Raw genomic sequence first — 22,202 nt, 5'->3', positions numbered from 1 at the left:
ATGGAACAATTAAACCAAACAACTTCACTTAGGTTCAACTTACTTGGTTTGTCTACTGACTCTCACCTTAAATTTATATACTTCTTCATATTTTTGATTATGTATTTAATGACGGTATCAGGGAACCTTATGCTGGTTATCGTTATGAGGATCAATCCAAGACTACACAGCCCAATGTTCTTTTTTCTGACCAACCTCTCTATCATTGACATCATCTTCTCCTCCTCAGTTGTTCCTCTCCTCCTTAAGAATACCTTGGCTAAAGACAGAAGTATTTCAGTATTGGGATGTTCAACACAAATATTCTTCTCCTTAGGTATGGGAGCTACAGAAAGTTTAATACTTGCCTTTATGGCCTATGATAGATATGCTGCGATTTGTAGACCATTACATTATAACACCATAATGAACAGGTCATTGTGTATTTCCTTAGCTGTAGTGTCATGGAGTGTCGGATTAATAAACTCTACTATTCAGGCAATCCTTACATTCCAACTTCTGAAGTTCTGCAATAGTCGTGATGTAAATCACTATTTTTGTGAGGTACCTGCTTTCATTCGAATTTCTTGTGGGAATGTCTTCGTAAATGAGTTGTCCATTTATATTGCCGGAGCAATTATTGCGATAGGTTGCTTCTACTTAATTGTGATATCATATGTGCATATTATCTCAAAGGTTCTGAAGATTATTTCATCAGAAGGGAGGCAGAAATCCTTCTCCACGTGTGCCTCCCACCTCACTGTTGTCACTCTCTACTTTGGAACTGTTATGTACATGTATCTACGACCCCACTCCAAAGAGCACGCTTTTACAGATAAGATAGTGCCCGTACTTTATACATCAGTAACTCCAATGTTAAACCCTTTTATATATAGTATGAGGAACAAGGATGTGAAAAACACCCTCATGAAGAGGAAACAATGTCACTAAAACCTTGACTTATTTATGACTGGTGTGACGCCCACCACTAGTTAAGAGGGACAACTTTGGGAAGCTTTGCCAACTTTGGGAAACTTTTTGAATTTTGCCTATATCTCTAAGCATACAGTCATGGCCATAAGTTTTAAGAATGATACAAATGTTAATTTTTACAAAGTCTACTGCATCATGTTCTATAATGGCAATTTGCATATACTCCAGAATGATATAAAGAGTGATCAGCTTAACAGCAATTAATTGCAAAGTCAGTATTTGCCTAGAAAATAAACGTTTTCCCCCAAAAGACATTTCAACTCCATTGCAGGCCTGCCTTAAAAGGAGCAGCTAACATCGTTTCAGTGATTGCTCCAGTAACACAGGTGTGGGTGCTGATGAGGACAGGGCCGGAGATCAATCTGTCATGATAAAGTAAGAATCACACCACTGGATACTTTAAAAAGAGGCTTGTGCTTGGCATCATTGTTTCTCTTCTGTTAACCATGGTTATCTCTAAAGAAACATGTGCAGTCATCTTTGCACTGCACAAAACTGGCCTAAGAGAGCTAGAAAGATTGCAGCTCAGTCAACAATCTATCGTATCATCAATGAATTCAAGGAGAAAGGTTCCATTGTTGCCAAAAAGGCTCCAGGGCACCCAAAAAGGACCAGGGGGCCTGAGGAAGCAGGGATACGTGAAACGCTTGTCAGGGCAGTGCACCCTCGCTCACTAAAACATCCACATAATATGGGTAAGTAGACTTAGAAGAGATTTTTACTGGGAAAACTAATAGAAACCTTAGTCTTTGACCTGTAGTCATATCTATCGATAATCCTGATGCACGGACACTTTATAAGTACACTGGTACATAAATGCACTGGCATTAGCACTTTTATATGAATTTGTTTACATTAGGATGTCGTATGAAATTATTTTTAAAATTAAATGTTTTTTTTGTGATGCGGGGGTGTACCAAATGGATCTGCGGAAACGATTTATATTGTTGTGTATTTTTACACATTGTAGTGGTCTTTTTTTAATTGAATTTAAACAATAAAATGAATTACATATTTTTAAACTGCGATTAGAGATGAGCGAGCACTAAAATGCGAGTGCTCGTTATTCGAGACGAACTTTTTCAGATGCTCGAGTGCTCGTCTCGAATAACGAGCCCCATTGAAGTCAATGGGAGACTCGAGCATTTTTCAAAGGGACCATGGTTCGGGAATAAAATGTGTTAATTAATTGAAAAAGAATGTCTTCTGATAAGTTAGCAGACGTATGCAAACATCTGCAATCTATTCTTCACTGTTCCGCGCGTATATTATCTCCCGAAGAGTTAGCAGATGTGAAGAACAGTGAAGAATAGAATAAAAACAGTGACCAAAGGATCATTTAAGTGAAAAACACAGTGAAGAATAGATTGCAGATGTTCGGCACATCGGCTTACTTGTCGGGAGATACGCTGTCCCGGGATCCGCTGCTCTTCTTCCACTGAAGTCTCCCCGATGTCTCCGTGCTGCCGCTGCCCCGTGTCTCCGTTCTGCCGCTGCCCCGTGTCTCCGTTCTGCCGCTGCCCCGTGTCTCCGTGCTGCCGCTGCCCCGTGTCTCCGTGCTGCCGCTGCCCCATGTCTCCGTGCTGCCCCTGCCCCATGTCTCCATGCTGCTGCCCCTGCCCCATGTCTCCGTGCTGCTGCCGATGCCCCATGTCTCTGTGCTGCTGCCGCTGCCCCATGTCTCTGTGCTGCTGCCGCTGCCCCATGTCTCCGTGCCGCCTCTGCCCCGGTGTCTCTGTGCTGCTCCCCGGTGTCTCTGTGCTGCTCCCCGGTGTCTCTGTCCTGCTCACCATGTTCTTCAATGTGTTCTTCACACATATATATTGTTCTTCACATACTATTTTGTTTGCACCGTTCCGCGTGTATCTTCCGACAAGTAAGCAGATGTGCCGAACATCTGTAATCTATTCTTCACTGTGATTTTCACTGTGTTTTTCACTTAAATGATCCAGTGTTCACTGTGTTCACTGTTTTTATTCTATTCTTCATTGTTCTTCACTGTGTTTTTTTAATTAAATGCTCGATCTCGAGCAGGGGAAATACTCGTCCGAGCAACGAGCCGTTTCGAGTACCTTAATACTCGAACGAGCATCAAGCTCGGACGAGTATACTCGTTCATCTCTAACTGCGATGAATTGTTTATGAACCGTTGTTTCATTCATAAGTCCTTTTTTGGTTTAGTTTAAAATTGCTGTTAGAGTGGGTTCAAATAAGGAGAATATACCTTGAATGTATATTGTTTGTTTTGTGCTGCTTATTTGGTTTGGAGCTTCAAATACATGACTGATTAAGACAGTGCTTCTATAAATGTGATGTCAACCTCAATGAAGACACACCCTAAAGTCTGTGGAAATGTTGCAGATTACATGCTGGACAATCTAATCAATTATTTGTAAGACCTTTGTTGTGGATGGTAGTGATTACTGCACTGTTTAGTAAGTTGCAGGAACTACCTGGCAGGTAAATTCTCCTCCATACTTTTCAATGCAGAGGTAAGTTTAAGTTCAGGGCCTACTCAGGACTTGAGAGAGAAGCAAAGTTGTTGGTAAGTTCTAGTAAGTTTGCTCTGTGGCAACAGAGAAAGTCAGGCTGTTGGACCAAGGACTAATGGCTGCCAAGATGACCCCGCCCACATTAAAGTGCCCAGTCAAGTGGAACCAGCACCAACTACAGAAAGAGATTGCTCTTACCCCACAATAGAGACATCAATGTAGAGATTCTTCTGAACAGATAGAGATTTTATTGGTTGAATAAAAAGTGGACCAATAACTTCTACAAGAAATGTAACTGTCAAGCATGAATAAAGTGCCATGAACAAATGTGTTAGCTGCCACGAGGTCTTCTAATTGCTTTACTTCACCCACGTCACCAAGGAATTATCACAAGCCGAGAAACCTGAGTGTTGCATGTATATCATCTTTTAAAACAGGAAAACAAGTTTTCCAATGGCACATCACAGCCCTCAGGAGATTCAGTAGGAGCATGGACTGCACCATGACATCACTATTTGGCCCTTCCCCTTTGTTCTCAGATTAACTGTGATAGATTTAAGCTCTATTAAATAGTATACAATCTGGTCATCTTTTTTGTGAGATCATCTCAGATAGGTCTCACAAGATGCCTTCCTGAATGTCTTGCTTGTTACTTCAAAAGTGCTATGCAAGTAAAAATAGTCATAGTAAAGGAAAGGTTTATTTAAAAATTTAGTTTTTAAACATCATCAGTAGAGATGAGCGAGCACTAAAATGCTCGGGTACTCGTTATTCGAGACAAACTTTTCCCGATGCTCGAGTGCTCGTCTCGAATAACGAGCCCCATTGAAGTCAATGGGAGACTTGAGCATTTTTCAAGGGGACCAAGGATCTGCACAGGGAAGCTTGGCCAAGCACCTGGGAACCTCAGAAAAGGATGGAAACACCACGGAAATGGACAGGAAACAGCAGGGGCAGCATGCATGGATGCCTCTGAGGCTGCTTAATCGCACCATTATGCCAAAGGTATGGGCAACAGCATGGCGATGACAGAGTGACCGAATGAGGCTAGATAGCATCTAAAACATCCAATAATTGACCCTGACACTATAGGGGACTATGCAGAGGCAGCAGCAGCAGCGGCAGGCTAGAGAATGTCTTGGCAACATACCCAAAAATGGACTCAGGCTTAAAACCAATGGGTGGCAGAGAGGAATCAAAGATGGTGAGCAAGAAGCGCTCAAATAATATCGGTAAATGATAAAAGTTTGCCAGTAAATTTTGTGGATTACACAGCAGGGTGGCGACAAAGTTAACAAGTTTGATGAGGAAGCCATAAAAACAACCTAAAATTCTGCCTGACACAGCTCGTTTGATAAGGGGACCATGTATGGAGGCAGTGAACTAGTAGTAGATTAAAGGTGCTGCAGTTAAAACTATGTTAGTTGGATCTTGGGATGGAGCTGGCGCTCCGCTGCCAGGCGAGCTTTCGCCAATCCAAGCCCCTGTCTCTAGGCTACTCCCCAAACAGCACTTCTAAGAACCTTTTGTATAAGATCAAGTGTAGTAGCGTTCTTATAAGTTTGGGTTCTGGCGGGTGAGGGGAATGTAAACAGATGCGCAAGAAGTGCTGAAATAATATTGGTAAATGATAAAAGTTTGCCAGTATAGTTTGTGGATTACACAGCAGGGTTGCGACAAAGTTAACATGGAAGCCATGAAAACAATCCAAAATTCTGCCTGACACAGCTCGTTTGATAAGGGGACCATGTATGGAGGCAGCTATATGGACCACTTTTGGAGGCAGCTATGGCGATGACGTGTGGAGGTAGCAATGGAGACAACGTGTGAAGGCAGCTAAAAAGACGACGTGTGGAGGCTGCTATGGAGACAATTTAATTTGGATAGTGCCTGTATGTGGCAGTCCAAAAAAGTTTTCAAACCAGAGGAGCAGGTAGCTGGTCCTCCAGAAAAATTACATAGATTGAGTGCCTGTATGTGGCACTCCCAAAAATTGTTTAAAACAGAGGACAGGGTAGTTGGCCCTCCAGAAAAATTAAATACATAGAGTACTATAGCCAGAGCCAGTTGGCCCTGGCAAAAAAATAGCCAGTTTCCTCTGCTTTAGTGTACAAAGAGGAGGAGAAGGAGAACAATGAGGAGGAGGAGTGCATACATTATTCAGGTTCAGCTTCTTTCACCTGGTGGAGAATGGAAATGCGGAGAAATCCAGGCTTTATTCATCTTGATAAGCGTCAGCCTGTCAGCGCTGTCAGTCGACAGGCGTGTACGCTTATCGGTGATGATGCCACCAGCTGCACTGAAAACCTGCTCGGACAACACGCTAGCGGCAGGGCAGGCAAGAACCTCCAAGGCGTACAGCGCCAGTTTGTGCCTCATGTCCAGCTTTGAAACCCAGTAGTTGTAGGGAGCAGTGTGATCAGTTAGGACGATGGTATGGTCAGCTACATACTCCCTCACCATATTTCTGTAAAGATCAGCCCTACTCTGCCGAGACTGGGGACAGGTGACAGTGTCTTGCTGGGGTGACATAAAACTGGCAAAGGCCTTGTAAAGCGTACCCCTGCCAGTGCTGGACAAGCTGCCTGGTCGCCTACTCTCCCTCGCTACTTGTCCCGCAGAAGTACGCCCTCTGCCGCTAGCGATGTCAGAAGGGAAATACTGTTTCAGCTTGTGCACCAGGGCCTGCTGGTATTCATGCATTCTCAAACTCCTTTCCTCTCCAGGGATGAGAGTGAAAAGATTTTGCTTGTACCGTGGGTCCAGGAGAGTGAATACCCAGTAATCGGTGCTGGAATAAATTCTTTGAACGCGAGGGTCACGGTATAGGCAGCTTAGCATGAAATCTGCCATATGCGCCAGAGTCCCAACGCGCAAGAATTCACTCCCCTCACTGGCCTGACTGTCCATTTCCTCCTCCTCCAACTCCTCCAACTCCTCTTCTTCTGCCCATACACGCTGAACAGTGAAGGACTGAACAATGGTCCCCTCTTGTGTCTCGCCAACATTCTCCTCCTCAACATTCTCCTGTTGACTCCTCAAAGTTACTCAGCACCTGACAGATATCAGACATCCACGTCCACTCCTCATTGTAGACTTGAGGAAGCTGACTGACCTGACTACCAGTTCTGGTGGAAGTTGACATCTAGCAGTCTACAATCGCTCTGCGCTGCTGGTAAACTCTGGATAACATGGTTAGTGTTGAATTCCACCTCGTGGGCACGTCGCACAACAGTCGGTGAGCGGGCCCTGAGAGTGGCAGCATCTGTGCTGGACTTCCTGAATTGCGCACAGATGCGGCGCACCTTCGTGAGCAAATCAGACAGATTGGGGTATGTCTTGAGGAAACGCTGAACTATGAGATTTAACACATGGGCCAGGCATGGCACATGTGTCAGTCTGCCGAGTTGCAGAGCTGCCACCAGATTACGGCCGTTGTCACACACAACCATGCCTGGCTTCAGGTTCAGCGGTGCCAGCCACAGATCAGTCTGCGCCGTGATGCCCTGTAATAACTCTTGGGCGGTGTGCCTTTTATCGCCTAGGCTCAGCAGTTTGAGCACCACCTGCTGTCGCTTAGCGATGGCACTGCTGCTGTGCCTAGAGCTACCGACTGATGGCGCCATGCCCACGGATGGTAATTCAGAGGAGGAGGTGGAGGAGGGGTGGGAGGAGGAGGAGGCATAGAAGGCCTTTGAGACCTGGACCGAGGTAGGCCCCGCAATCCTCGGCGTCGGCAGTATATGACCAGCCCCAGGGTCAAACTCGGTCCCAGCCTCCACCAAGTTAACCCAATAAGCCGTCAGCGATATATAGTGGCCCTGCCCGGCAGCACTCGTCCACGTGTCCGTGGTCAAGTGGACCTTGTCAGAAACGGCGTTGGTCAGGGCACGGAGGATGTCCTCTGACACGTGCTTGTGCAGGGCTGGGACGGCACATCGGGAAAAGTAGTGGCGGCTGGGGACCGAATACCGAGGGGCGGCCGCCGCCATGAGGTTTCGAAAGGCCTCTGTCTCTACCAGCCTATAGGGCAGCATCTCCAGGCTAAGCAACTTGGGCAATGTTGAGGGCTTGGGCGTGTGGGTGGGTTGTGCTATACCTCCTATTGCGCTCCAGCGTCTGGGGTATGGAGTGCTGAACGCTGGTGGATGCTGTGGAGGATCGTGGAGGCGAAGATGGGGTTTTCGCACGGGAGGTGTTTGAGCCGTGGTCCTGGGCAGGGGGCTGACTAGTAGATGACACAGGGGAAGGAGCAGTGGTGTGCCCGGCCACACGGGCTTGGTGCCATTGAGTGGGGTGTTTAGCATTCAGATGCCTGCGCATACTGGTGGTAGTTAAGCTAGTAGTGGTGGAACCCCTGCTGATCCTGGTTTGGCAAAGGTTGCACACCACAGTCCGTCGGTCATCCGGTGTTTCTTTAAAGAACCTCCAGACTTCTGAAAATCTAGCCCTCGCCACGGGAGCTTGACTACGGGCAACATTTGGCGCTGATGCACCAGCTCTGGCCCTGCCTCTCCGTCTGGCCCCACCACTGCCTCTTCCAACCTGTTCTGCTATAGGACTCGCCTCCGTCTCAGAAGCACTGTGTTCACCCAGCCTATCAACCCAGCTTGGGTCTGTCACCTCATCATCCTCCGATCCCTCAGTCTGCTCCCCCCTCGGACTTCCTGCCCTGACAACAACTTCACCACTGTCTGACAACCGTGTCTCCTCATCGTCCGACACCTCTTTACACACTTCTTCCACTACGTGAATAATGTCATCATTACCCACAGACTGCGACTGGTGGAAAACCTGGGCATCGGAAAATAGCTCAGCAGCAGCAGGACAAGTGGTTTGTGACTGTGGGAAGGGTCCAGAAAACAGTTCCTCAGAGTATGCCGGTTCAAATGCCAAATTTTGGTGGGAGGGGGCAGACTGGGGGGAAGAAGGCTGAGGTGGAGGAGCTGGAGGAGTGCCGATTTCGGTGACATGGGTGGACTGCGTGGAAGACTGACTGGTGGACAAATGGCTAGAAGCATTGTCCGCAATCCATGACATCACCTCTTCGCACTGTTCTGGCCTCAACAGTGCTCTACCACGAGTCCCAGTAACTTGAGACATGATGAACCTAGGGAGTGTACCTCTGCGGCGTTCCCCTACTCCCCCATCAGCAGGTGGTGTCTCACCCCGCCCAGGACCATGGCCTCTGACCCCTGCAGTAGTTGGACGCCCACGTCCACGCCCTCGTGCTCTACTCCTAGCCCTCGGGTTAAACATTTTCCAAATTAAAGTGTAAGCTTGGCTAGTTTCTAACCTACACTGACAGCACACAACTGGATTTTGTGCTTTGCAAGATGAGTTTGAGCTATAAAATGAAATACAGCTAAAAAAAAAAAAAAATCAGCAGACTCTGCCTAATTCTACTCAAACCCCTAATAAATTGTCCCACTTCGGTGTTTGAGGTGGATATGCGTGTCACTAAGAGCTAAACACAACGGTCGCAGGTCTCCCAGCAAATTCCTCACAGTATGGTACTAGCTGCACTACTAGTGCCAGCAAGCCCAGCCACAAGCAAACAAAAAAAAGGAAAATATAACGCTATTGTAGGCCTAAGTAAGTCGTTGGGGTTCTCCTATGGCTATTTTGTAGCCTACACTGAAAGCACACTGTTTTGCAAGATGAGTTTGAGCTATAAAATGAAATACAGCTAAAAAAAAAAAAAATCAGCAGACTCTGCCTAATTCTACTCAAACCCCTAATAAATTGTCCCACTTTGGTGTTTGAGGTGGATATGTGTGTCACTAAGAGCTAAACACAACGGTAGCAAGTCCCCCTGCAAATTCCTCACAATATGGTACTAGCTGCACTACTAGTGCCAGCAAGCCCAGCCACAAGCAAATAATTAAAACAAAAGTATAACGTTATTGTAGCCCTAAGAAGGGCTGTTGGGTTCTTGTAGAATCACTCCTGCCTAACACTATTCTAATAGAACACCCTAACGCTTTCCCTGACCAGCAGCAGCTCTCTCCCTAGCGGCATCCAGACACAGAATGATCCGAGCAGCGCGGGCAGGGACTAGTCTATTCCAGGGTCACCTGAGCTGGCCAGCCAACCACTGCTATAAGGGTACCACGTCATGCTGGGTGGAGTGCAGAGTCTCCTGGCTTGTGATTGGCTCTGTTTCTGGCCGCCAAAAAGCAAAACGGCGGGAGATGCCATTTTCTTGAGCGGGCGAAGCATTCGTCCGAGCAACGAGCAGTTTCGAGTACGCTAATGCTCGAACGAGCATCAAACTCGGACGAGTATGTTCGCTCATCTCTAATTGCAATCATTTTTATCTCTTTTTGTCTTCAATTGATTATTTCTCTTATTCAATCACCATAATCAATATCTCTATCATATTAACACCAGCATATCCTCAATGGATTGCTGCTTCTTTCCTGTATCTTTTTTGAAGGAAAAAAGTAGGAACAATATTAAAAATATATTCAATCCAACAATAATTTTACATATTGAGTTAAATGAATAATTTATATTGACTTCTACATATTTAGAGATGTAATAAATGCTTAAACTAAGACAAACTAAAACACGACACTACTATCATATTACCTTATTCAGGCCACAATATAATATCACGTATGACACTTCTTGGCCCATATAGAAATAGAATAATGTGCACAATACACTGATAAGGTTATTGTCACATAAATCCCAGAACTATATGTTTTGTTCTATCAAACCTCTTATGTTAAAACCATATCCATTAACAAGCCGTAGTCATTACACCAATAGTAGTCAGTAGTATACAGGGGTATATTCTCAGCCAATACCTAACCCATGTCTAAAAATCTTTCCCTCTAGAATATCATTGAGTATCCTCATCAATGTGTCCTTCCTATGATACATGGATTTGGTGGATTCATTCATGAATTCACAATACTGCATTTTGTCTAATTTGCTCTCAATGGCTGAGGAGACGTCACATGTGGGGACTTCCTTCTCCTGAATATCTTTAGCTTTGTTTACCAAAGCCTTGGCTATGTCTAATGATCTATCCAGTACATCTGGCCCTTTCTCTTCTCTGATTACATTGTCTTTACAATTTGAATGTTCACACTGAATAACTTCTTTACTTACAACAGGTAACAGGGAATTACTCGGTGGAGCAGATTGTGTAATCATGTTGTAAGGTTTCCTTGCTACATGCAGATTTCTAAGCTCCTCATAGATTTTGTCCCACTTTCTCCTTGGAGTATATATTTCTTGTGTTTCTCTTCTATGTTCCTCATAGACTTTGTCCCACTTTCTCCTTGGAGTATATACTTCTTGTGTTCGCTCAGGCAGGTTTCTCTTATATGACTTTCTATAACCATCTGCCTCTATTCTCTCTATACTCTCTCTCTGATCCTGTGATTTGTTCTTTCTCTGATACTTTCTAATATTATCTAAACATTTTGTAGCATCTAATAAAGAAGATTGATCTGAAGCAAATACAAGTGCAGAAGCATTAAGGAATGTAAATTTCTTAATAAATTCTCTCACTATTGAGCGAGGATTACAAATTCCAATTGCTTTACACGTTCTCTCAAACATTGACAGGAATGAGAAGGTACATTCCTTTCTACCAATTTTCATTTCGTGTAAAATTTCGTATGAAGGCATGCTGTCACTTGTAGTGCACCAGAGTAACTTCTTCAATCTGTCTACATCACTGTCATGTGACCACTCCCTAGACTCGTCATCAAGTAAATCTTCTGATTCTAATCGTCTAGAAAACTTTAGAGGAAGCCAAATTTTAAACAACTGATTTTTCTGTTCATTGGATAAATCAAATTTTTCCACAAAACTCTCAAAGATTTCATGATTCCTGCACACATGGATTTTTTCATCATATGTGGGAACCTCTCTGCTCAGATTTAATAATTGCTTCTGCATTTTTAACTTTAAACTGGATTCTTTAATCTCCAATATCTGTCTCTGAAAAGACCCTTCCATGTTTGTAGACACAGAGTCACCTCCAGCAGAGAGAACACAGACCTGTCCCTGGTCATTCTGCTTACATCATTACATGTATTACCTGCACTATCCATCTCCTCACAGATCACATTATCTGTATTAAGAGTAGAACTAGTGCTCCTGACTATGGATCTGTCTAGCACAACCTGATGATAGACTTTTACCATCTGCAGAATGTTTCTCAATTTCTCTTTGTCTTTACTGACAGAAACACGTTTACTTTCTATCTTTTTATTCTCCTTTCCGCATTCATCATATAAACTTAACCAAACAATTTCTAGATCTGACTGATCACTAGGCACAAACTTAAACTCTAAGTTACATTTCTTAGTAAAAGAATCAATGATTTCCATACTTACACCCTTGGAATCCTGACCCCTATTGTCCTCCTCAGGTCGCCGTCTGTAGTGCGTCTGGGAAAGATCACGTGCATCACTCTTCTAGATTCCTCTTTGTTGATTTTCTCTGACACTTGCACCAACATGAGAGTCAATTGGAATTCCCCCCTTTGCAAGTGTTAGGAGAATATAAAAAATTAAAAAAACAAAGTCGTAGGCTGGCTCGCCAAATGTAATAAATTATCTTATTGAATATTATATCTTTCCCGTGTCCTTTAATACGTTCTTCTAAAAATAGAAGGACTCAGGATAATTATTATAAAAAGTTGCGTTTATTGTCGTCGTCCAGGTTGCAGAATACAGAAAACTTGTGCAGATTATTAGTCGTGTGATAAAGTCAGTCAGTCCATGAAATTATGTTCTGGTGAAGGTTTCATCATCTTGTGTTGGTCTTTCTTCCTCCAGCTTCATCTCCATCTTGTGTCCTTAAATTTCCTCCATATGTCAGCGTGTGAGAGCGAGCTTGGTGTGTGTGATATGCTCAATGTACCCCTCCCCCTTGGACAGAGTCACTTATAAAGAGTACACTCCTATAGAGTTACATTGTGAGCCAAACTCCTCCATTGGCCTTGTCCATAACCATATATGGTAACATTCCTTTATGACCAGCTAACACAGAGACCATTATATAGTAAAGCCATATGGATGTGGTTGGGGGAAGGTTGCTTCCTTCCATAGGTTTTTTAGCTATATGTCAAGAATGTCCATACAACTCAAGTACTGGCCATATATGGTCCTGATCTTACACTCATGATTATTACACACTTACTCACCATTTGTATTTTAATCCTCACATTTGTATCTCATTGACCTTGTTGTGCTTGATCAACTCTTGAGTACATTTTCACACCCAAATTATAATATTGTTCATCAATAATATTTAACAACCTGGTATCACAGTTTTGCAGAAACACAGCAATGAAAGCACCCTGTTGAACTTGAATTGTGGTTGGTAATCTTTTGATCATCTGATCAATTAAAAACAATGCTAGGATTTTTTTTTCCTATTATGAGGCTATCTCTATCAATCTTTGAAATGTATTGTTGTCTTCCTTTCTTTTCTACACTACTAAGATATATATATATACTATGATATGTACACATTTGTATTACGGTACAGAATCATGGAGCAAGCGGATAGTCAAATAACATAGCAGGGATCAGATACAGTATAATAAGTAATAGCATTGGAAAATGAAAAGTGTTTGTGTCTGAAAATTAACCACCAAGCTGTCCAGATACCTGGACAAAAATTGCACTGAAAAACCCTAACTCGTCTTATAATCGGGTCTATAAAAAATGAACACTGTACTCACCTTTCCGAGACCCCCCCAATAGGTCCTCTTCTTGCTTCTGATACTTCAGTGCCTCTTCGGGTCCTTCAGGTCCTCTTCGGGTCCTTCTGCTCCTCTATTGCTCCTCTTTGGCTCCTCTTCGGGACCTCTAGCGATGCCTGTGACTCACAAATAATGACGTTGGCAAGCGGCTGATGTCATTGTGTGTACTGGCCGAGTGTGAAGATAGCCAAAAGACCCAAAGAGGAGCAGAAGAAGACCGAAGGACCCAAAGAATATCCAAAGAAAGAAGAGGATCTCCTCGGGGCATTGGAAAGGTGAGTACAGTGTTATTATTTATGTTTTACTACAGCGGAACTGGCTATATACTATCAGGCTGGCAGGCTATATACTACAGGTGCTGGAAGGCTATATACTACAGGGGCTGGAAGGGTGTATACTGGGGGGGACTGTGACGAATGCATTTCCAACCCTTGGCTTATACTCGAGTCAATAGGTTTTCCCAATTTTTTTGTGTTGAAATTAGGTACCTCGGCTTATACTCGGTTCAGCTTCTACTCGAGTGTATACAGTACTTATACTGTTTAAGCCCGAACCCTCAGAGACTGGAACTGAATTGACATGCTGAGTATAGTTCCGGTCTTTGATCATTGGAGCCACACATTCAGGCAAGCTTATGATGTGAGTTTGATGCAAGTAAAGTGCATCAGACTTACTCATGGGCATAAGTCCCTAGACACTGGGTTCCTGACTTACAAACAAAAACTTCTTATTTATCAGAAAAGTGAAACCATGGCAATTTAAGCAGTAGCTTATGTTTAACTACTCTTCCTCAGTTTTAAACCACATAAGCACATTTAAGATGCCAATACGTTGAAAAAGGAAGGGAAATTTGGATTATCATCCATCTAGGATGACAGGAAGAATCATGTAGGTAACCAGTAGGTAACCAACCCTGTCCACACCTACTCTCCCATCTTACGGTCTCAAGAAACTTAAGTGTTGTGGTTGAGAGTGCAGGAGGTTACAATGAGTTCTGTCTGGTCAACTCGGTGATAGGGAAAGGGTCTGTGCGCCTACCCAGAGGGCTCTGTGCCATAGATCTGCAATGACTGACATGGTTGTATACTTCCCATGTATATCATAAATACCCCCCACACCGTAAATGACCACACTGTACCTCTCATATATCATATGCACCCCTCACACCACAACTAACTGCACTGTGCCCCTGCATAAATCCAATATATCCCTCACACCACAACTGACCACATTGTGCCACCACACATATCATATTTAGAACTGAAACCACAAATAACTACCATGTGCCCTCACATATATCATATATACCGCTCACACAAGAACTAACTACACTGCGCCTCCATATACACTCACCGGCCACTTTATTAGGTACACCATGCTAGTAACGGGTTGGACCCCCTTTTGCCTTCAGAACTGCCTCAATTCTTCATGGCATAGATTCAACAAGGTGCTGGAAGCATTCCTCAGAGATTTTGGTCCATATTGACATGATGGCATCACACAGTTGCCGCAGATTTGTCGGCTGCACATCCATGATGCGAATCTCCCGTTCCACCACATCCCAAAGATGCTCTATGGGATTGAGATCTGGTGACTGTGGAGGTCATTTGAATACAGTGAACTCATTGTCATGTTCAAGAAACCAGTCTGAGATGATTCCAGCTTTATGACATGGCGCATTATCCTGCTGAAAGTAGCCATCAGATGTTGGGTACATTGTGGTCATAAAGGGATGGACATGGTCAGCAACAATACTCAGGTAGGCTGTGGCATTGCAACGATGCTCAATTGGTACCAAGGGGCCCAAAGAGTGCCAAGAAAATATTCCCCACACCATGACACCACCACCACCATCCTGAACCGTTGACACAAGGCAGGATGGATCCATGCTTTCATGTTGTTGACGCCAAAATTCTGACCCTACCATCCGAATGTTGCAGCAAAAAACGAGACTCATCAGACCAGGCAACGTTTTTCCAATCTTCTACTGTCCAATTTCGATGAGCTTGTGCAAATTGTAGCCTCAGTTTCCTGTTCTTAGCTGAAAGGAGTGGCACCCGATGTGGTCTTCTGCTGCTGTAGCCCATCTGCCTCAAAGTTCGACGTACTGTGCGTTCAGAGATGCTCTTCTGCCTACCTTGGTTGTAACGGGTGGCGATTTCAGTCACTGTTGCCTTTCTATCAGCTCAAACCAGTCTGCCCATTCTCCTCTGACCTCTGGCATCAACAAGGCATTTCCGCCCACAGAACTGCCGCTCACTGGATGTTTTTTCTTTTTCGGACCATTCTCTGTAAACCCCAGAGATGGTTGTGCGTGAAAATCCCAGTAGATCAGCAGTTTCTGAAATACTCAGACCAGCCCTTCTGGCACCAACAACAATGCCACGTTCAAAGGCACTCAAATCACCTTTCTTCCCCATACTGATGCTCGGTTTGAACTGCAGGAGATTGTCTTGACCATGCCTACATGCCTAAATGCACTGAGTTGCCGCCACGTGATTGGCTGATTAGAAATTAAGTGTTAACGAGCAGTTGGACAGGTGTACCTAATAAAGTGGCCGGTGAGTGTATATCATACTGTATATACCCCTCACACCACAACTGACCACACTGTGCCTCCACATATATCATATATACCCCTCAAACTCCAACTGCGACCCTGTGCCCAAACAAATATCATATATCCCCCAAACACGACAACTGACCATAATCTGCCCCCACATATATCATACATTACCCTCACACCACAACTGACCACACTATGACCCCCCCCATATATTATATATACCCCATATATATCATATACACTTAGTTATTCACTAGATGGGGTTCCCCATTGGTAATTCCTTAGGTACAGTCCACCTTAGTATTTCATTAGGCAAGGCTCACTTTAGTAATTCATTAGGTAGGGCCCCTTAGTAATTCATTAGGCAGGGATAGACATCACTAAGCTCATGCTTCTTTAAGAGGCTGCACCCCACTGTTCTTATAAATGCATATGCTAGTTATTAAAATCTGAACCCAGTACTGGATTGTCATTGGATCTGTTGGAGTCAGGGGCAGACTGGCCATATGACCCACCAGGATTTTTCCTGGTGGGCCGCTCAGTCTGGGGCCAGTGTGGGACGGTCTGGGGCTGGAGGGGCCGGTCAGAAAACAACAAACCATGAACTCAACTTTCAGTTGATCCCCCGGAGCTCCAGTACTTCATCCACTCCGTTCCGCGGTGATAGCTCCGTTTCGGGGCAGGCTGTATACTACATGGGGGCTGGCAGGCTGTATACTACATGGGGGCTGGCAGGCTGTATACTACATGGGGGCTGGCTGTATACTACAGGGGGGCTGGCCGGCTTTATATTACATGGGGGCTGGCAGGCTGTATACTACATGGGGTCTGGCAGGCTGTATACTACATGGGGGCTGGCTGTATACTACATGGGGGCTGGCAGGCTGTATACTACATGGGAGCTGGCTGGCTGTATACTACATGGGGGCTGGCTGGCTGTATACTACATGGGGGCTAGCTGGCTGTATACTACATGGGGGCTGGCAGGCTGTATACTACATGGGGGATGGCAGGCTGGCTGTATTCTACATGGGGGATGGCAAGCTGGCTGTATACTACTTGGGGGCTGGCTGTATACTACATGGGGGCTGGCAGTCTGTATACTACATGGGGGCTGGCAGACTGTAAACTACATGGGGGATGGCAGGCTGTATACCACATGGCGGCAAGCTGTATACTACATAGGGGCTGGCAGGCTGTATACTATATGGGGGCTGGCTGTATACTACATGGGGGCTGGCAGGCTGTATACTACATGGGGGCTGGCTGTATACTACAGGGGGGCTGGCCGGCTTTATATTACATGGGGGCTGGCAGGCTGTATACTACATGGGGTCTGGCAGGCTGTATACTACATGGGGGCTGGCTGTATACTACATGGGGGCTGGCAGGCTGTATACTACATGGGAGCTGGCTGGCTGTATACTACATGGGGGCTGGCTGGCTGTATACTACATGGGGGCTAGCTGGCTGTATACTACATGGGGGCTGGCAGGCTGTATACTACATGGGGTCTGGCAGGCTGTGTACTACATGGGGTCTGGCAGGCTGTATGCTACATGGGGGCTGGCAGGATGTATACTACATGGGGGCTGGCTGTATACTACATGGGGCTGGCTGTATACTACATGGGGGCTGGAAGGCTGTATACTACAAGGAGGCTGGCAAGCTGTATACTACATGGGGGATGGCAGGCTGGCTGTATTCTACATGGGGGATGGCAAGCTGGCTGTATACTACTTGGGGGCTGGCTGTATACTACATGGGGGCTGGCAGTCTGTATACTACATGGGGGCTGGCAGACTGTAAACTACATGGGAGATGGCAGGCTGTATACCACATGGCGGCAAGCTGTATACTACATAGGGGCTGGCAGGCTGTATACTATATGGGGGCTGGCTGTATACTACATGGGGGCTGGCAGGCTGTATACTATATGGGGGCTGGCTGTATACTACATGGGGGCTGGCTGTATACTACATGGGGGCTGGCAGGCTGTATACTACATGGGGGCTGGCAAGCTGTATACTACATGGGGGCTGGCATGCTGGCTTTATACTACATGGGGGCAGGCTGTATACTACATGGGGGCTGGCTGTATACTACATGGGAGCTGGCAGGCTGTATACTATATGGGGGCTGGCAGGCTGTAAACTACATGGGGGCTGGCTGGCTGTATACTACATGTGGGCTGGCTGTATACTATATGGGGGCAGGCTGTATACTACATGGGGGATGGCTGGCTGTATACTACATGGGAGCTGGCAGGCTGTATACTACATGGGGGGCAGGCTGTATACTACATGGGGGCGGGCTGGCTGGTTGTATACTACATGGGGGCTGGATATATACTACATGGGGCTGGCAGGCTGTAAACTACATGGGGGCTGGCTGGCTGTATACTACATGGGGGATGGCTGGCTGTATACTATATGGGGGCAGGCTGTATACTACATGGGGGATGGCTGGCTGTATACTACATGGGAGCTGGCAGGCTGTATACTACATGGGGGCAGGCTGTATACTACATGGGGGCGGGCTGGCTGGCTGTATACTACATGGGGGCTGGATATATACTACATGAGGCTGGCAGGCTGTATACTACATGGGAGCTGGCTGGCTGTATACTACATGGGGGCTGGTAGGCTGTATACTACATGGCGCTGGCTGTATACTACTTGGGGGCTGGCAGTATACTACTTGGGGGCTGGCTGTATACTACTTAAGGGCTGGCTGGCTGTATACTACATGGGGGATGTCTGTATGCTACATGGTGGCTGGCATGCTGTATACTATATGGGGGCTGGCTGGCTGTATACTACATGGGGCAGGCTGGCTTTATACTACATGGGGGTTGGCTGGCTCACTGTATACGACATGGGGCAGGCTGGTTGTATACTACTTGGGGGCAGGCTGGCTGTATACTACATGGGGGCTGGTTGGTTGGCTGTATACTACATGGGGGTTGGATGGCTATATACTACATGGGGTTGGCTGGCTGTATTCTAGATGGGGGCTGGCTGGCTGTATATTACATAGGGGCAGAATGGCTGTATACTACATGGGGGCTGACTAGCTGTATATAGTGAGGGAGGCTGGCTGGCTGTATACTGGGAGGAGCACAAGCTGGCTATTTGCTGGGGAGGGGCTGGCTATAAACTGGGGCTGGCTGGCCATATACTGCTGGTGGAGGGGGTTTTATGGATATATACCGGGGGCTGGCTGTATACTGGAGGGGCTGTTTTGCTATATACAGGGGGGCAGGCTGTATACTGGAGGGCTGCTTAGCTATATACAGGGGGAAGGCTGTGTACTGGGGGGGTTATTTGATTATATACAGTGGGGGTGGCTGTACACTGGTGGGGCTGTCTGGCAATATACTGTGGGGCTGGCTGTATACTGTGGGGACTAGTTGGCTGTAAACTGGGGGGGCTGGCTCTCTATACACAGGGGGGCTGGCTATACACAGGGGGGGGACTGGCTGGCTATACACAGGGGCACTGGATGGTTATACACAGGGGCTATACACAGGGGGGGGGCTGGCTGGCTATATACAGGGGGACTGGCTGGTTATACACAGGGGGGGCTGGCTGGCTATATACGGGGGGCTGGCTGGTTATACACAGGAGGGCTGGCTGTTTATACACAGGGGAGCTGGCTGTATACTGGGGAGTCTGTCTTGCTATATACAGGGGGGGTGGCTGCCAATATACAGGGGGGAGGGGGCTTTCTGGCTATATACTTGGGGGCTGGCTGGCAATATATAGTAGTTATATTCCTGTATATTGGGGGCAGTATTATACTAGTTATATTCCTGTACATAGGGGGCGGTATTATAGTAGTTTTATTCTTTACATAGGGGGCAGTATTATAGTAGTTATATTCCTGAATGTAGGGGGCAGTATTATACTAGTTATATTTTTGTACATAGGGGGCAGTATTATAGTAGTTATATTCTTGTACATAGGGGGCAGTATTATAGTAGTTTTATTCTTGTACATAGGGGGCAGTATTATAGTAGTTATATTCTTGTACATAGTGGGCAGTATTGTATTAGTTATATTATTGTACAAAGGGGGCAGTATTATAGCAGTTATATTCTTGTACATAGGGGGCAGTATTATAGCAGTTATATTCTTGTACATAGGGGGCAGTATTATAGTAGTTACATTCTTGTATATAGGGGGCAGTCTTATACTAGTTATATTCCTGTACATAGGGGGCAGTATTTTAGAAGTTTTATTCTTTACATAGGGGGCAGTATTATAGTAGTTATATTCCTGAATGTAGGGGGCAGTATTATACTAGTTATATTTCTGTACATAGGGGGCAGTATTATAGTAGTTATATTGTTCTACATAGGGAGCAATATTATAGTAGTTATAGTCTTGTACATGGGGGGGCAGTATTATAGTAGTTATATTCTTGTACATAGGGGCAGTATTATAGTAATTATATTCTTGTACATAGTGGGCAGTATTGTATTAGTTATATTCTTGTACAAAGGGGGCAGTATTATAGTAGTTATATTCTTGTACATAGGGGGCAGTATTATAGCAGTTAAATTGTTGCACATAGGGGGCAGTATTATAGTAGTTTTATTCTTGTACATAGGGGGCATTTTATTTTAGTTACATTCTTGTTTAACGCAGAAGGTATTGTAGTAGTTTTTTTGTATATATAAGGCAGTATTAAGTTGTGTTCTTTTAAAAAAAGAAGCAATATTCCTGTATAAGGGAGGCAGTAGGAGTCTCTTTCTCTGCGCTGTACAAATTGATTAAGACCATCTTTCAACAGTTTGTAGCTCCACCCCCATCACATGATCACACCTACTTGGTTTAACCCGCCCACAGAATGGTTCCACTTTTACATTTTTTTCCAGGGCCACTTTAAATTCCCAGTCTGCCCTTGGTTGGAGTCCCAGACCGGCAATTCTCCCAGACCCCCATTCCCCCCCCAAAAAAATACTGAATCGGCGCTGGTGTTCTTATAGCATCAATCATAATCCAGCCCTGAACACACACATTGCAAACACATGCTCTGCATACACATAGACATACACATATTAGTGACACATGTTCTACATACACACAGACATACATTTCTAGCACATGCTGTATGCACACACTATTGTACACTTACCTCTTTTTCAGATAGGTAGAGTTGGTTAGGCAGCCAGTAAGGTACATCACCAGAATAATTATGCAGGCTACAGCAGTAGGAGAGCACAGGACAGGAAAGACACTATGGGCAGTTTCTGCTCTTCTCTGATTTCTGTCACCTCACTCCCTTCTCCGCTCACCTCTTTTCTGTATGATAACCTAGTCCTGCTGAACGCTGCCCCTAGCAGCTGATTGGTTTAGACGTCCATCACTCAAATTATTGCTGAACACAAATTGAACTCAAAATGACTCACTCAGTGTTGCTTCTGAATGACAGCTGCCTTTTATGATCTATTGCACCAAGTTGCACATTGCACTATTAATAATATTATTTATTTATTACTTAATTACTAATGGGTATTTATTTTATTCTTTTGTATAATTGACTTCAGGTATTCATGCATATACTGCTGGGACTGAGTCCTGATTAACGACAAGATCTATAAAAGGAAATTTTTATTTTTACAGAGCTTTGTCTTATTTTACATTGTTCCAAGGTAAGACAAAGCTAATCCTAGCATTAATAATTAAAGGTGGACAAAGCAGCAACTGTTTCTTTGCATATTTCAATCTTTTTAAAAAGATTAACTAAATTAAGGGTTTGTAAATGAGGTGGGCAACATCATTTCATAAGTTATCTTTTCAGGTTTGGTTTGTAACCCTAAAGATGGAAAAACATGGAATATTTGACCACAAGGTAGTTACCTGCAAGCACTTTAGTGAAGATATCGGGGCTCATTTACTAAGAGTCGCTGTGCACTTTTGTCGGACTGTGCACTGTTTTCGGGTCTAAAACGCTTGCACAGATATTTAAGAATTGTGTGAACTGGGATTGTGGAGCACACAACCCTTTTTGTAATGCAGCTGTGCAGGCATCCATGCGACACAAATTAGGGGGCGTGCTGTCAGACAGTCCAACTGATTCGAACTGAGCGTGGGATTTAACTTTCAAATTGTGTCGCAAACCCAAGCACTTACATGCACCAGGAAGAAGAAGGTGAACTCTGTCGAACCTGAGCGGGGAAGTGACACATTCATGACTTCGGGCGCACAATCTTGGTCAATTGCGGCACGCTACATTACAGACGGACAATGCACTTTCGATGAACTCTGGTGACCGGGTATGTAAATATGGCCCATTGTATCAAGATGAAATATCTTAGCATAGACCCTTCTAATGTGTATCTCTTGACCTAAAATAATTCCAAAAAGATAAGCACCCTGAAATATTAGGCTTTAGAGTTTGTTTTTGCTGATGATGGTTCTGTAACGTC

The 22,202-nt window shown here is 45.0% G+C and overlaps 1 protein-coding gene across 1 annotated transcript; it reads left to right on the top strand.

Moving 5' to 3' along the window:
* On the top strand, positions 1-930 carry LOC140070041 (olfactory receptor-like protein OLF3). Its single transcript, XM_072116371.1, has one exon. It carries the CDS (start codon positions 1-3, stop codon positions 928-930), a length of 930 nt encoding a protein of 309 aa, XP_071972472.1.
* The last annotated feature ends 21,272 nt before the right edge of the window (positions 931-22,202 follow it).

Source organism: Engystomops pustulosus, chromosome 7 (genome assembly GCF_040894005.1).
Source record: "Engystomops pustulosus chromosome 7, aEngPut4.maternal, whole genome shotgun sequence".
Taxonomy (NCBI): Eukaryota; Metazoa; Chordata; class Amphibia; order Anura; family Leptodactylidae; genus Engystomops; species Engystomops pustulosus.
This window is presented reverse-complemented; position numbering and strand designations above follow the sequence as displayed.

Coding starts and splice junctions, on each gene's coding strand:
- LOC140070041 (XM_072116371.1), top strand. CDS start 1: ATGGAACAATTAAACCAAACAACTTCACTTAGGTTCAACTTACTTGGT.